Source organism: Pelecanus crispus, chromosome 9, assembly GCF_030463565.1.
Source record: "Pelecanus crispus isolate bPelCri1 chromosome 9, bPelCri1.pri, whole genome shotgun sequence".
Classification (NCBI taxonomy): Eukaryota; Metazoa; Chordata; class Aves; order Pelecaniformes; family Pelecanidae; genus Pelecanus; species Pelecanus crispus.
The window spans coordinates 32,340,345-32,357,467 of record NC_134651.1 but is presented as its reverse complement, the minus strand read 5'-3'; the positions used below and the strand labels follow the sequence as shown (position 1 = coordinate 32,357,467).

General features: G+C 44.8%; 1 protein-coding gene across 1 annotated transcript in view; it reads left to right on the top strand.

Moving 5' to 3' along the window:
* The window catches only part of ZNF618 (zinc finger protein 618), a 79,461-nt gene that overhangs the window by 48,281 nt on the left and 14,057 nt on the right, over nucleotides 1–17,123 (top strand). Inside the window, exons 9-12 of the mRNA XM_075716599.1 lie at nucleotides 1,952–2,167; nucleotides 5,717–5,797; nucleotides 6,919–6,975; nucleotides 14,233–14,277. Of these exons, the coding sequence (XP_075572714.1) occupies nucleotides 1,952–2,167; nucleotides 5,717–5,797; nucleotides 6,919–6,975; nucleotides 14,233–14,277 (399 nt within the window). The remainder of the gene's footprint in view (nucleotides 1–1,951; nucleotides 2,168–5,716; nucleotides 5,798–6,918; nucleotides 6,976–14,232; nucleotides 14,278–17,123) is intronic.

Here is a 17,123-nt window from a genome sequence, read left to right as displayed (position 1 = left end):
TGAGGCAGCGAGTTCCACAGTGAAGATGACTTTTCAAGAGCAGAACAGAGGAGCTACGTGATTGTCTCTGCTTGTGTTGCTTAGTCTTCAGAGGGTATTCGTCATCTGATGAACCAAAAACTAAAACTTTTTTTCAATGAATTATTGGCATCCTCCAGACTGCTAGAACTAATATTCTTTTGTCTGTCTTGCTGGCTTAAACTCTGTCTCTGCCTAGTGTCAGATGGCACAGCCTTCTCTCTGGGGTCTGAATTTGAAAAACATACTGTTTGTTTAAGTTGGGAGGAAAAAGAAGTAATTTTGCAAGTCTTCATAGCATTGAGACTTTTTTCTTCGTATCGCAGATCGCCGCAGTATCTGGACTGCAGAGGATGCTCTTTGTTTCTGACTGCTACTTCTCTTGGTATAGAAGGGGAATAAAACAGCAATTGGTGGGAATGGGCCTCGTGGGAAACTAGACGATGCTTAAGCAGGAAATTGTCATATCTGACTACATTTTTGCTAGCAGTTTGGCAGGAATTGGAGGAGGATTATCCATGGAGATTGAAATGAAGTCTAGGAAGCAAAAGCAAGCCTCTTGCCTATTCAGCTGGCCAGAGACCAAGCAGAGGAGAAGTATCTTGACCCAAACTACAAGAAAACCTAGTGCAGAATCTTCTGCAGCAGTACACTAACACTTACAGGAAATGTCATCTTGGATCTGTGTAACAGATCAAGTGAAACAAAAAACTGTTCCTTTGAGTATCTTTTTGCAAGCCGCTTTGAATGTACGCATCCTCACTCTCCAGTGCTGCTGATTGCTGACAGGGAAGATGAGAACAGTTCACATTCGAGGTCTATAATGTCTCATGAGATTTTGGAAATGAGCATCCAGTCCCACTCTGGGTGACGTTTCTTCTCACCTGTTTCAGAGACAGGCTGTTGTGCTGCCATGGCAGTCCATGATGGAGAACTGCTCAATGTGGATAAGTATTTCTGAATTATACTATATAGGATGAACAGGTGCTAGTGTTGTCCATCCCAACTTTAGGCACCCTAAAATATCACTATAGAAATTACTGGTAGTGAGCTTGGGCTGTGGGTTATATGAACCTTGTTTCTTAGTGATTCTTTGTGGCAGATGGTTGGGAGTGGGACTTAGCTTCAGGAGCTGTATCCAAGTTTCCATGGAAAAAGCCACTGGGGAATGAAGGGGGTTGTTAGGTTGTTTCTCCATGTTTGTGATTGTTTTTTTAATCCATGGGGCCTAGCCAAAGGGTTGTCCTCCCGAAGGTTTTTCATATGACTTTTGGCATTGAAAATTCCTGGTGATCTTCGCTGTGTATTGCAGAGACCAAACTGTAGATACATTCAATGAGCATATCCCAGTAATACTCAGAAGTTCTCCACATGTCACCAGTACTTGAATGGAGATGGGGGCCAAAAGGCCTTTCCTGATTTGCAGGATGAGAACTCTGCTTCCTAATTCCCTTCCATTACCAACAGCCCCCGTTCCTTTGTATTTGGTTAGCAAAACAAGGAATGTAGCTGGAGATCTCTGGGATTTATGCAAGGCTCAAGTAACAAAGATGTAAACTTCTCCCTGTTCAGAGCTCTGAGTATCACATTAGAAACCTGCTCTCAAAACTCAGACTCTTACATGTATGGAAATGAAGGACAGAGATGCAGGTATACCCAGCCAGGTCATGGCAATCAAATAGTACTCCTGGATGGATGGGGTGATTCCTGCTGGAGGAGGAATGGGTTGGTCACGTGGCAGTTAAAGGTGTGGAAGGGAACTAACAAGCTTCAAGAATCTGTCCCCTCGGGTGAGTGGGGAAAACAAATTTGTTACATGGGATCGGTGGATCCACAGTTGCTGCAGGTCCCCATGCAAGGGATTCATAAGCATGGCTGTTAGAAAACAACCCTCCCAGAAGGCACATGATCTGGGAGCTGACTGACTGTCCAGGCACTAGTTCTGAGTGTTCACATCCAGAGTTCTCTCGATCTCCACTCTTCGTGGCAGTGAAGACACAGGCGAGCCAATCCAGCAAAAAAACACCGGCTTCAATAAACCGATGTTCTACCCTCCTGCACCGCACCCCCTCCGGTGTCCCACCGGCATCCCAATCCCAGATGTTCCGCGCTCCAAATTCTGGATCCCCAGGAAGCAAGGCCATCACAGGTACCAATTGCCTTTCTACCATCAACTTTCTTAACTGCTTAGTGTCCAATCCTGCGCTGGGTTGGTTTTTGACCCTTCCTGGACTCAGTCTGCTCCATCCATGACTGTCCCAGAAAAGCTACTCCCAGAAGCAGTTGAGGGGATTAGGTCCTTTGGCACGTTATAAATAAAAATTTAGATCAGCAGTAGGTCTTTATTACCTCTTCCCAGTGACAAGTTGTTTTCTTAAGCATGAGGTACAAAAGACCCTGTTTCAAATCCTGGTGTCACAAACTGAGGAGAGCTTCCTGACAAGGATTGGCATAGTAGCTTGTCAGGCGTGGGGACTTTTGTTTGATTTTCAGCTTTGTTTGGGCATTTAGTGTTTGTTTCCCTCAAGGTGATATTTTCAGGGCTAGACCTGTGCCTGAGGAAGTGAAATGGACTATAAGTGTTTTCACAGTGCTTCACTCCTCACAGGAACCACCGAGATATAAGCTGGGCTCCAGCAGCAAAATTAGTGGTACAAAACCATTACAGAGGTGTTAGAAGACTCATGTTAAGGTTGATCCTCCCATAGTCCCTGTTTCCTCCTTCCAAACAAGATCAAAACTTAAAAAAAAAAAAGGATAAAAAAATAGAAAGCGAAGAGCACTGAAAAATAACTATTAATAAATAGAATGTAAGACATAGCATTCACACGTCCAGGCATCAGGGAAGCAGTCTCTTAAATCTGTGGGATTGATAGATATTTATTCCAGCTCAGTATAGAATAAGGGGTGGTTAATCAGCTGGTGTTTAAATGCCCCTGAAATGTCTGGCATGGACAGATGCAGAGTAGCAGAGGTGGCTGTGGTGGGAGAGGCCACAGGATGCTGAACAAGGATGCTTTTTGTTAAATGACACACATATCCTCAACTACCAGATGTTGCAGTGAGTCTTCTTACAGCTTGTGAGTCCTGAGATTCCATATTGTTATTGCACCTCTTAAACAGTTACATGATTTTATTACTAATTTGAGGTCCATCCAATTCAACCACATTAGGAGTTAAAGCTGAGAAACCTTTTTCATTATTTACTTAAACTTGAAACAACTTCTTTTAGTTTCATGTCTCTTACAAAAGTGGAAAAACTGGGAACCTTCCTAGGTCAGAGGCCAGATTCATCTGAGCAGTAACTGGGAAATGTTTTTTGTAAAGGCACTCCCCCTGCCCTGCCACTTCTCTAATCAAGAAGTATATCAGTACATTGGGTAAAAACTTTGAGCTGTTCTCTTCCTGTATGGAGGAATGAATTGCATGATGCTTGATCCTGGTAGATTGATCTTTAAGAAACTAGTATTAGTCTGAGGGTCCTACCCTGTCTATCTGGTGGCGTCATTTCTGTGGTGTCTTTCAAGGCAGTGTCTTGTACAAAGGCAATCTGAGCAGCTTCTTGAATTTCTGGTACAAATGCATTGACCATAACACCTGTCAGGAAGACAGTCTCCAGAAGGGATGGCTTCCAAGTGTTGCTGTTAGAGATGTTCCACATGGGCCTGGATAATACCAGAGATGGTGGAGTACCACTCCATTGACAGTGTTCGCACAGACCCTTAGTAGAGTGGCACTTACTTTCTCTGTACAGGTAATTTTGCTTTGCCTGCAAAAAGTTCAGGTATGAGGGGGGAGAGGGAGAGAGAGAGAGAAAACTTGCGTCAACTGCCTTCTCCTGTGTGGGAAGGACACAGTAAGTCCAAGGAGGTACATTAAACCATTTTTTTCTTATTGCCACACTGGGGGGGGGGGGGGGGGAGGATAGGGGATGAGGACAAAAATACCATGCAAATTTTTTCCAAACATTTTTGGACACCTCCAACTCACTTCCACTTGTGACATAAGCCAGGATTTGAACCTGGGTCTCTGGGGGGGGGTAGTTTGGCCTAATCCGTTTTGTCATGGTGTCTTTTTCCCCACCATGTGCCACCTGGTGTTCTAGTTACTTAAGGCCTCTCATTCCTATTATTTATCTGTCAAGGGGGATGGACTAGTCTCCAGTTCCTTTTCAGCCCTGTTTTATGGGATTCTGTTTTAACTGATTGAATTACCAAGGTTTCCTGTTCTGCATTTTAGAAAGAGTCAGGAATGTAGTAGATAGGGAATTTGAGAAGCCTACTCAGGACTTGGAAGGGTCCACTGAGGATTGGCTGGACCAAAATTCATGGGCTGGGAGCTTCATGCAGTTCGCGTCTTTTCTAGCCACATCAGACATAAAGGCTATGTGTCTGAACCACACTTCAGCACAGGGAGGCTGTGAGGCTGCAGGGAGCTGGTGCCTCTTTGTGAAAGTCATGACAGCAGCTCTGACCACTCCAGTGGTCTGCAGAAATACGTAATGAAATACTGATCTGATACCAATTTTCAACATTCCCTGTCACTCCTGAATGAAACGCTCCTTCACCCCAACTCCCTCCCTATACAATTTGCATGCCGCTGAGCTCAGCAGAGCCTTGCTAAGCCATGTTCAGATGAATCCATTGCGTGACAGTGGACTCCATGAATGAGTCCACGTATGGTAAGAGCCTACACAGCATAGCCCATACACATTAGTTTGGCCACTTCACCTTTCATTTTATTTATTTCTAGTTTATCCTTTGAGTCACTACAGTAAATACATTTGCCCAGATATTGCAAACCTAGTTGAAGAGAGATGAGACCTCACACTATTTGTACTGTTGAACTTGTGCTAAGGGACACCAGCTTGAGAAGGTGGGAGGCACCTCAGCTGTGTTGTACAGTGACGTTTCAGGACACTGCAGCTACTGCTAGGGTCAGGAACCACTTCTGCACATTGGAGGAGTCCTCCCATTACAGTTACTGGGAAATTGCCCTGGGCTGTTGCTGAAGTGTGCAAAGCAAGTGAACTGGCAAGAGCACTGGCTGGCAGCACAGTGGTGCAGAGGAGCAGGGATTGCCTGCTTGGCCTTGGGGAGGGGTGGGGTAGTGAGTTCACTGTTGGAAAGCACAGAGGACCAGAGGATCTACTGTAGCTTTTCCAGACATCGTGGGCAGGCTATGAGACAACCCTTCAGTCCTGCACTTGAACCTTTCAGGGAGGGTGTTTAGGAAGGGAATGCAGATTACTGGGAAGCACAGGAAGAGCTGACGTAGTGCTTCTGTAGGTGACATTCTACATGTTGTGGTGAGGACCCGAGTTCAATCTGCAGGCCTGGTCACCTGTGCCAGAGGCTTTAAGGTCTGCTTATTGTCTTAAGGAAGAGGAAGATAAGGGTTGGGGGGTTTTTGCAGGGGAGGAAGCCATGATCCTTCTGGTTCAGTCAGGACTGGTGTTCATGGGCTCCCTAAGGGCCAATCCAGGCCATCTCAGCCAGAAGGCATTCAAGAAATGAATACCTGTTACCCCTTCAATGAATCTGGCCCATTTGCCTCCAAAATGAGGTATTTGACCTTTCTGCTGTATTGAGGGTATACTGTTATGTGGTGCAGGAGCATGTTGTCTTGCCTCCTGTCTGTGTGGTTCTGCATCTACTATTGACCAGTCACCATCCCTGCTTTGTTCTCCACCCAGCAGAAAGTGCTTTCAGCAGGAGAGTGGAAGGCAAAGCGCAAAACAACTTTGAAGAAACAAACAGCAATTCTCAGAACTCCAGCGGTAAGTGTGTTCACTCCCTCCTGCTGTTGCTTACCACGTCTCTCTCCAGAGCCGGATTCAGCTGTGATCAGTGATTGTTTATATATGTGGGGTACCTTCTTTAAGCTTGCAGGCAGCTGGCCTTCAGTAGTGCCCTGTTCTCAGTCCTCCCCAGGTTTCTGGCACTCCAGAGCCTGTAAAAAATGATGATGTGGGGATCCTGCTCCCAAGGTCCATGTACTTTAGCACAGATTTTTCAATGGGGAGCAAACATGTAGAGAAGGGGGAATATGGATGGAGGTAAAGCAGTACTCGTTCTTTGTCTGTGCATCAGTGAAGTCCTTGTGAAGCAAAGCCATTCCCAACAAGCAAGAGGAGTTTGAGCACTATGAGTAGAACAGCAGTTTGCATATTACAGTGATGCTAAATGTGGCAGTTTATTTACACATCACTGTAACCGGAGTCCACCTGTTTGTGAGTTTGCTACATGGAGTTCACAGCATATCAGATGAGTAGATGTGGGACCAGAATACATGTGCTGGAAGGAATTAAAATTTACCCCACTTCTGGAGTTTCCTTTGAGTTTTAAGTCCAAGTGGTAGTAACTAAACATAACCACTGGCCTAGATAATTTTGTTTAGGTACACCATTTATAGAATTTTCTTTACAAGATTTTTATCCTGCCAATGTGTCCCCCTGCCTTCATGTGGGACATTGCCGTTCTCTTATGCTCCCTAATTGGAGCATAGCAGACAGACCAGATGAAATGTAATTTCGGCATCTTCATGCAGAGATAAATAACACGCCAGCAGAAGAGGCTGGCCTCCCTCCATTCCCCATGCAAGAGCACCAAAACATGCAGTGTTTGCAATGCCGCAAGCTGGAAAGGACAGGTAAGGGAAGGGATCTCTCCCTGGAGCAGGTTACATAGCATCTGTTTTGGGGATTTATGTCTGCCTCTTAAGCAGATAAGGGGCTTTCTGGAACCATGTTGAAAAGGAATGAAGTGGTGTTGGAAGACCCACATGCAGTAGCAGAGTGGGTGATAGTGAATGGGATAAAAGTTGTTTGTTACTAAAATACTGTGTATTATGTTTTGGGGAACAATCCTATACTAATCCAAGCATTCACCACAATTACAGCTGCTCATTCGGGGACAGAAAAACCTAAAGAAAAGAGGTGTAAGCAGAACCCATCAGGTGAGCTTGTCTCTGTGTTTCAGGCCCTTGTACTCTTTAGTCCTATTCCACTTGGGTAGCAGCAGTCAGGAATCCTTAGGGGCTGGCCAAGTCTGTCTTCAGTCAGTCCAACCAGGCTGTTAGACATGACACAAAACAGTGTAGTTCACTGACTGCCAAGAGTTACTGGCCTGACTTGCTGCTCTGAAAGTGGCCGCTTGCCTCTCAGCAGGTCTGCTCCTCATGCCTTGTCTTCTGTGGGTAGTATGAGTGGTTTGTCTGAAGGGTTTCAAAGCCTTTAAGTGCATGTCTTTAAATGACAATATACCATTTGGGTTCCTGACTCCTCTGGGGCCCTTTGAAAGCAGCAGCCTTAGATTGTTCCTTTTTTATTCCTGTCAAGCCCTGTATAGCCTACAGAGGAATGACAGAATTATCTTCCTTCATATCAGACATTTCATCCATAAAGCCCAGAAAGCTGTGGGAGGGGAAATGAACCTCTAGCATGGGAGGGGTCCAGGAACCACTCACAAGAAGTACACACAAAAAAAGAGTGGCTGTATTGAACAGTCAAAGACTTTAGTTCTGTCTGACCTGCTATTAAATACTGACCCATTGTTGCTGTGATGCATCTCACAGATTCTCCCTGCCATCTCCTTGTACCAGTTCACATCACACCCATCCTTCTGAATCTGTTCCTGTCTGACCTGCAACATTTAAAGCACATGAGTAAAAGCTCACAGTAAAAATCAAAACAAAGACAGAAATTCTTACAAATTGAGTAGTGAGTTTCATATGATTTGCTTCTCTTATTTCATTGTAAGAAGTGTTTCTGTCTGCACCATGTGTATGGTCAGTTTATTTTAGTGGCTTAGTCTAGGGCCTGGCAGGCTGCAAGGGAGTTGCAAGGTGCTCACCTAAACTTTTGTTTGAGCCAGGAAATCTGAGGAACTTGACTGAGCTGCTCAGGACTGGTTTGAGGGGAGTTGGGGTCTGGTTGGAAGCAGTTCTTTTCTGCATTAGGCAGCTGACTCGCTCCTCAAAGCCAGACTGGTGCATGGGGATGTATAAACTTCTTCCCTTTTCCCCTTTCCCTTATCTATCCTGTATCCTCTTTTCTTCCTCAGCCTGCTTTCCCCCCTTGACTCCATCTTTGTGCTGCTTCCTGTGTGTTCCATTCAGTGCTCTTTTCCAGCTCTTGCACCAAGCCATTTCTTCTCTCTTATTTCTTCTTGTTCTTAAGAGCCAGTCTAAATGTTCTCATTGATAGCAGCCTGAGTGAGCATCACCATGTCAAACTACGAATGGAACTGGTGATTAGACAGGCCATGGAAAGCTCTGCAAGCATCTGCGTGCTTGGGTGTCCAAGCAGAGCTCTCAGTAACTTCCTTTTTAAGGACCTGACATGTCCTTACGTCCCCATTTTCCTTCTTTCCATGGCTGTGTTTCAGTAGGTGGGACAAACTCCGTGCGGCTCAGTGTTCACATGTGATGTGAACTGTTGGGAGTAATTCTGGCATTGTTGGCTTGTCCTCTCTTGTGCTCCAGCCAGCAGATTTCACACAGGCAGGGGAGCAGCTGGTGATAATGTGGTTGAGAATGACAGAAGGATGGATGTTTCCGTCCTTCCCAGCCCCATCTGCTGCTTATCACCAAACTCCTGCTGCTGTGAAGAATAGTCCCCAGGTTTAGGAGGTAAATGTAGGTCCCAGTTGAGCAGCCTGAGAGCTGTGTGGCTTGGCCTTGTTAAATGCTTGATTCCCTATACCACTTGCTCTTTGTGGATGTGAGTTTTGTGTCACAGGCTCAGTTACAGTGATATCAAACAGAGCAGCAGTATTTTTTTAGGCCAGCTGGGTACATTCTATGATTCTATGATTATGGTCTTTTCCTGTGTCAGCATCCCGACTTACAGTGCCATAGACCAATTAATGTCTGGAGTGAGTGGGAGGACAAGCAGAGCAGGAAGGTCAGCAACTAAAGCCACCTAAAAAAGACCTGGATGCAATGCTGTAGGGAGTCCTAAATGGGAATAAGACAACTAGAAGGGAAAATGTTAGATTTCAGATGTCTCTTCCTGCTGCACAGCCCCCATCCTTGTCATAGTGAATGCAGGTACCTGGTATCCTTAACTGAGTAACCTGGCATCTTACTGCCCATAAAACAACAACAGTTCCTGTTCTGCATGGCAAACACTACTTTGTGGCTGTGTCCAAGTCCATCTACTAGCAGGAAGTCCTTTTCCCAACAAGGCATGATGGAGCCCCAGAGTGGATGGAGAAGGACTGTTTAGCTGCTGTCCACCTCATGACTGGGAGAGTGTCCTTTGTATTAATGGCAAAGAGTCTCCACAGCCCCTTAAACTTGCTTTTCGATGAAACCTGGAACTTTCACAGTGCTTTAAAAATAGTATCTGCTAAAACGTGCAGATTGCTAACTTGTGCCGCTTCTGGAGTGCAGGCAGCCAACACAGAGGTCCCAAGTCTCATGAAGCTTGTGATTATTCACTGCTGAGCTAAACAAGGTCCAGAAAACAATGACATCACCTGATCCCGAAAGACAGAATTGACTCATTGTGGTGCATAAGCTGTTAATCATCTAAGATGCTGTAAAGCTGCTTTCAAGAATACACTCCTTGGTGGTGGTCATTTTGCCAAGTCTTGACATGTGCAGGGTTTTTCTGGACTAAATTCCAAAAAATATTTGAAGGCCAGCTTGTGAAATACTCTCTTGCAAAAGGTAGTGATTATCAGCATGAGCATGGGAAGGAAAAAGCCCCAGAAAGGGGCAAATAGGTGTATTGTGTTCGAAAGTGAACACTTGCTGCCTTCCTCTTCCACCGCATGCAGCTGAGTGCGTAGAGCAGTGTTTGACTGGGACTCTGTAGAGTTGCCCCTGCAGTGATGTAGTGTGTAACCACAGATGTATTAATTCCGAAGCTTTTGGATCTCTCCTTTGTCTCACTTTTTGTCTGACTTCAGAAAGCCTCAGGGGCAATGACATCTCTAACTTAGTGTTTACAGCATAATCCAGCCTTCATTGTTTTGGATGCTATGGATGACTCCTTAGTAAAATGAAGAATTTGTGGTTACACCACCTGTAGGCCAAGAGGGATGAAGGAAAGTGTGAGACTTTAAGAAGAAAAAAAAAACAAAGCAAAAAGGAAAAAAAAAAATTCTTTAGTTTAATACCTTAAAATACAGCCATCAAAAGTAAAAAACTAATTCAAATTGACAGTATATATTGATGTCTAAACTTGCTAGATGTTGTGAATGTGAAAGAGAAAACATTTAAAATTGTGTAGGGAATTGGGAAATATTTTTAACTTTCAAGGTTGATTTAAGCTGTATAACTATGTCTCAATTTCATCTGCTGCATTAGGTAACTATTACTGTCATAAGTTCCAGTGGAACAAATTTTAGCATTTACAGTTTTTAAAATGTCAGTGCTTTTTCATTCATATTTACACAGGGAAGCTTTTCTTGCCAGCTGTGTTTATTTCAGACTGGGTAGAGGGGCAAGAGAAATATCTTCTTTTTTGAGTCAGTTCTTGCCAAGCTGAGGTGAGACTGAGACAAAAAAAAAGTTGATTTCCTCCTTTCAATTTAGAAGTAAAAATTTTTGGAAAAGACTGAGAAGTGCCAGTTCTCGAAATTTAAAGGACATAGGATCAAATTTTAAACATGCACGTAGTGGGATTTGCAAAAATTACACTTGTCAGTCTGTCATTTCCTGATCTTATATGCTATATTTCTTTTCAGTGAATCAGTTCTAAGTGCAAAACATGTTTCAGTAGTGCACTTTATTTTCCTGAGTATGCGACACACTTAAGATAGTTATATTTATCTAGTGAAAATGTACATAAGCAGCATCCCACAATATATTATGGATCCTAGTTCCCATCCAGTTGTAGCGTGGAACTATTTCAAGCAGAAGGGTAATTAGAAACATCTCATTCACCACTTGCCACATTAAACCAGTATTTTTAGCACGTGTTAAACAGGGTAGTCTCTTAAACAGAAATAGGTAGTATGTCTGCTTGCTTAGCAACTGAGCAGAACTAACCTTTAGTTTTATGGAAAGCAGCAAAAAGGCAGAGTGCAAATCGGCGTTAAACTCGTGATATAAATCTCTTCTGAAGCTTTGTTTGGTGGTGATGGGAGCAGACATGATGTCTGCTTGAGTTCCCCATGTAACTTCTGTTGCAGTAACAGTTCAGTTCCTGTGCTTGCCTTTACAATGCCTGGTCCCGTAGTGCACCCGAATGGAAGGCCAGACTAAGACACCTGGCAATGGCTACTGCCAAACTTCTGCAATGAAGCAAATTGCATCTTTATGTTGAGTCTGTTGTCAGCATTACTGTGTGTTCATGAGGCTTGAGTGGATGGATGATCTCGCTACAGAGTGAGGATGTTCAGGTCCTCAAACTGCCAGCTAGTCCAAAAAAGCTGGTTTGCGCTGAAAGCGCAGGTGGTCATGGTGCACATATGGGAGGAGTCAGCTAGGTGTGTTAAGAACATTGGGATCTTCCTTCTCTGTTGTTGGCCCTACATCCTCTTCCGTTCTTTCTCTGTAGTCCAGTGATCATACAGCACATCCAAACCTGCTTGGATTTCTTCTGGGAAGACATGGCTTTTAGGCAAGGATTTTTGGTGGGTGAATACAGCTTTAATGCTTAGGGCATAATAATTCTTGATTGTTGATTGCAGTCTGATGTTAGCGCAGCCAGCCCCCTATGTCTCTGCCTCCTGAGACACACCCAGCTGTCTTGCAGGTTATGTCAGCTGGACTGAAGCACAAAATACAAATCTCATACAAGTGGTTCATCTTCTGGTTGGTACAAGCCTGTTACTGCTGCCTTTCTATTGAGCTGGGAGGTCCAAGCCTGCTAATGACCAAGTTTGAGGCATGAGGCAAGGGGGGAGGTTGTCATTAGGTGAGCTTCCACATTGTCATAACTAAGCTGTGCAGAGCACCAGTAATGCTGACCAAGGTGCAACACACATGCATAGAGCTGCATTTTTCAAAGCAGCCTAAAAATGATGTGCCCAGATGAAGGATTACCATCTGAGTGCAGTTCTCACCATTAGAAGAAGAGTAACATAGGGATAGGCTTCAGTTAATAAAAGTGTCACTTTACTCTCTCGCGTAAATATGATTTGCTGCATCCACTGGGCATTTGTGTGGAATTGAGGTTTCCAGGAATGAACTGTTTGTTTCTGGTGCCACATTTATTTAAGCTGTTTCAGACTTGTCATGTTGAACAGGGAACTTGTAGACAGGAAGAAAGATATCTGTGTTAAAATAACCACTCAGCAGCAAGTCTCTGTGGGTGGAATCCTGCCAGTTGCTCAAAGGACATTGAGACAATACATATCAAAGACTCTGGGTCACTGATAGACCAGTATATGGGCAGAAAAAGGTCGACTCCTCCTTCAGTTTTGCCTGGATAATCTATGTAGTGAAAGATCAGCAAATCCCTAAAGCAAGTCAAATTATCATTAATCATTCAAACTATGACACTTCCGTGAACTATTCTCTGAGTAGTTGGCTTTAGTGGAACTGACTGTGCTGAGGCAGGGAGATTACAGTGCATGGATTACAAAATGGCCCATAATATAGAGACCAGAAAAATCCCGACAGTCTTTCTTCATTTAAAATATCATAGTAGCAATGTTTAGCAAGTGGCCTGAACTCCTGTTCCAGACTGACAATGGTTTTCATGTGTATAGGAAGTCAAGCATAACGAGGAGACTACGTTAGCACTTCTGGCTGGAAGGCAGCCAGAGAGTATGTTGAGAATTGATTGCGGTGTATTAAGCGGTGTGTGCCACTGCTGTGTGCCTCTTCCAGATAAGTTGACTTCGGAGGGGATGGTAAAATGTCAGGTTTTGGTCCTCAAAAGCTTACTTGCCTCTAGGGTGCTGAAAGAGCACTTTAAAGCCTGAAGCCATGGGATGGTCCAGTGAGCATCCGTGTGTTCACTGAATAAGTACAACACTTCCCAAAGCAGAGGCAGAGAGCACAAATAGTGAAAGAATGGTACCTAGAGGAGCCTGCCCTGTTCAGCTGCTCAGCAGGAGCAGATGGAACCTGTTTCAGTGAAGATCTTCCTCCAGATACAGACCTCATCAGCTGCAAATAGCACTCTTAGTGCAACGTTGGGTAATAGAAATGTGTTAACCGATCGGCAGCGTTCTCTATCCAGCTGGTGCCTTCCATGCATACCCTTTCCATAGCACTGTCTATTCATGTCTTTGCCAAGCATTGTCCATGCCTTCATCTTCATTCCTTACTGGCTGGCCCTAGCAGCTGAAGCCCTCTTCAACAGCTCCGGTCCTCATCATGTTGAAATATTTAGCACGAAGGCTCACTGTGCTTGACATATGCGGTTAATGAGTTAAGTTTTCCTTCCAAGCAAACCAGTCCAAGTCTGTCAGCCCTGAGAGGCTCATTCACCGATGAGTCAATTCATAACTTTGGACCTGGGACCATTCTGTAAATGCCCTGAATTGATTACTGAATATTTAACACTAATGGTTTCTTACCCTCTGCAGAGGTTTGACACTAAAGGACCTCACCTGGAAACTGTAGGAAACTGCCGGAAACTGCACAGGGTCTGAGGTGCTGAGAATCACTGCTTCTGCTCCAGTGCACCGCGGGGTGAATGCAGACAGCCCCTGCTTGACCAAGGGCTCGTTGAGCTTCCGGGGTTTCCATTCATTTCAGGCACACCTTTAAAGAGAGGCAATCTGCAGGGTGTGCTCAACAGAAAATGTGTATTCTCAGTCTGACATAGCATGCACAGCTTAGGAGCTCTCTCCTTTGACATACCATCCATTGAGGCTAAAAGACCCTGGTTTTCCTTCCCAGCTTCAGTTTGAGGAATCCACACAGTGAATCTGGGAATTTGCATCTGGGACCCCAAGAAAAGCATTTGTAAAGGGTTTCTTGCCCCCTTAGATTTTCTTCTGCTGGCCCTCCTCACTTGACTGTTTCCATTACTGTAGCATAAGGTGTATGTTAAAATCTCTGGACATTTCAAAATGGGAAGGAAAGATGCAGATTCCTAGCCATGAGAAACTTAGCAAGACACTTGAGAGAGAAAATTCACAGCTGGACATGTCATAATTTGCGGTAAATGGAGACCCCCATCCTGCCAGTTAAATCTGGAAGTGCGGAGTAAGGATAAGGATCAGTTAGCAGATAGGCAGAGCTGTGTAGCATGCAGCAAGGTCTCTGCCAATCTCAATATTTAAATCTCTTTCTTTTTTGCAGAAACCGCAAGTCCCCTGATTTCAAATCCTTTCCCGCTTTTACAAAGTAAGTGTGATGGATGTCTGTGGTGCGCAAAGGTGGGGACTTCCACCCTGCAGCCATGCTGGCCTGCCCTCTTAGCATTTTTCATGAATAAATGGGTTTTTATTATGAGTCCAGGTGTCAAAACCAAAATACCTCACTTTTGTGGCTCTGGTTTCAGATTTAAATGCAACAGAAATCCTTCAGGGTGTTTCTGTGCAGTATGTGGCTGCTAGACTATTTAGACTCACTCACAGCCTTCTGGAAGTTAAGTTTTGCGGGATATGCGTTCTGAGAGACCAAGGTTTGAAGGCTGAAAATGAATCCATGTTTAAATTATGTTTATGCACAGGAAAAGTTGTCTTCATGGCTCAGTTCATTAAATACCTTTGCAGATAATTCCCTTTGGCCTGAGAGCACAGATGAGAAGTGGGAGCCCAGGATATGGTGGTGAGCAAGCAGGAGGGGAAGGAGAGCAGGTTTGGGATGGGCAGACACAGGTGGTCTCTGTTCAAGATTCTGCCCCGTGTCCTTAATGCTTTCAACAGGTGGATCTTCTTCCTTTGCCTTACAATGTGTTTGGTTACTGCTTGGCTTGCGTCTGGATTTTAGGGGTGATACTGTCTGCGCCAACCTCATAATCTGGGACTGCTGTCTCTTAGTGTAAGACAGCCCGGAGTGCTGCACCCTGAGCATGGCCACGGTGGTGGAGGACGATTGTTCTTTCTCCACTTACAAATCTGAGAAAGAAATGAGCTTTATTCAGAACATGAGAGTTCACATTGGAAGAGAAATCAAATTAGTGCCAACAAATTTAACAACCATGATGCATTCAGGACTCCCCTTTTTAAAGCATGCTTCATAACATCTCTTTATGTAGCACCTCTTATATTGTCTGAGATGGGTGGAAGTGACAGAAGTCCTGTTTTCAAGAAACTTCCATTCATTTTGGTGTGTGATGGTGTTCTTCTAGGAGACTGCTGCTGAGTCGAATGTATTGTTTCATCGGTTTGTGTCAAAGGTATGGGAAGATGCAGTTACACTGTTATTAAAGCTAAAGACAATTGAAATATTGGGCAAAACATTGGGCAAGAAATTTCCCTTACAGGTCTTCTGCATTTGTTTTTCATTGAAATATGGGTCCTGCTGTTGAGGAGAGAGCTGCCTGGGGGTCTGCTCCCTGCAATGCCATCAGTTGTTGAGCTGGCTGCTGGGTTTCACTCAAGCACAAGCAGCTCAGGGCATTTTCTGTTGAAACTTTCTGTTAAAAGCTCTCAACTCATGTTCACTCCTGGCTTCAAATCAGGCTCTGCTATTTTCTCTGGCTTAGTTGTGGCAATGAGAGTCAACATGGGAATTGGTGTGATTTATTTAACCTAAGGACAAATGCTGGTTTTATTCTGTCTTGGCTTATACAGCCTGCTGCCTTACTCTGGAGCCTTGTTCACTGGGTATATATAAAGCACTAATAAAAGTGTCTAATAATAGCTCTGGGGAAAGATGTTTTAAATTGTGCAACCAACTGTGAGTGTTAGTTCTGTGTGGCTCAAGAGACTGAAGAGGCTTCAGCAGCTGCTGGTGCTTCAGGTTTCTGTAAAATTGTTTTCAGAGAGCACTTAGGCAACCCATGAGGGTGATGTCATAGTATGTCGTGTTCAGAGTGGGGAGGGACCTGGCTCGCAAAGCAGGTTGGTTTTCTGGGGAAGGATGCTTTTGGGGAGAAGGAGTGCTTTGTGCTCAGCAGCCAACACCCAGTGCACCACAGAATAATGTTGTCTTCTGGTTTGGGGGGGAAGCTTTTTGGTGCTTGATAGGAGAATAAAATGCCATTGCTTGGGGATGCTGCTTGAGTTTCAGACTGAGCTTGCAAGAGACTGCTGGAAGTGCCCTGGGATGGGTGTTTGAAGTTCCAACGACACTGCTTGCTTGCAGTGGATTTGTTTGTGCCCTCACTACACAACCCCTCTACATTGTGGGAAAACTTGGGAATGAGAGTCAGACTCCACTGGGATCAGCTGGCTGTAGAGTAGCCCTTTTCTGCTGGCAGAGAGGACATGTTCAGTGATTTCCTCCTCCTCCCAAATTTTCAAATATTTTGCCTCAGAAGAGCCATACAGCGTCAGGATCCTGGCTCAGCACAGTGCAATCCTCAAGTTGGTGGAGAGAGGATAGCACTGCTGTTTCAGAGATGGCCATCTCCGACGCTGGGGTCTGTTCCTCTGCATGGCAGGCAGTGGGACGGAGCAGGTAGTGGGACAGAGCAGGTAGCACAGCAACAGCTAGCATGGCTCAAGAGAAGAACCTGCTGGGTCTGTGCCACGAGCTCTGAGTGGAAGGGGACAGACAGTGAGGAAAGACGGATTGGAGGAGGAGGTAGATGATGATAGTGGGTGGACAGATAGTGGGGGACCAACGTAGGTGCTGTGCAGCCAGTCGACTGTCATATGCAAATGTTGTACCCTCTCCCTGCCTTCTCTGGTACTGTGTGAACAGGTCTGGCCCACACAACATTTTCCATTTCATGCACAGACTTTCTGCTGCCAGATTTAGGCTACAGGATTGCAGAAGGCTTCTGAACGTACAGCAACAACACAAAGCCAGAGAGACAGCAGGACTAATCATAGAATCATAGAATTGTTTAGGTTGGAAAAGACCTTTAAGATCATCCAGTCCAACCATTAACCTGCACTACCAAGTCCACACTAAACCAATCAAGGGTAGCCTAGACAACCATGTCCCGAAGTGCCACATCTACCCATTTTTCTAACACTTCCAGGGATGGGGACTCCACCACCCCTCTGGGCAGCCTGTTCCAATGCTTGACCACCCTTTCCGTAAAGAAATTTTTCCTAATTTCCAACCTAAACCTC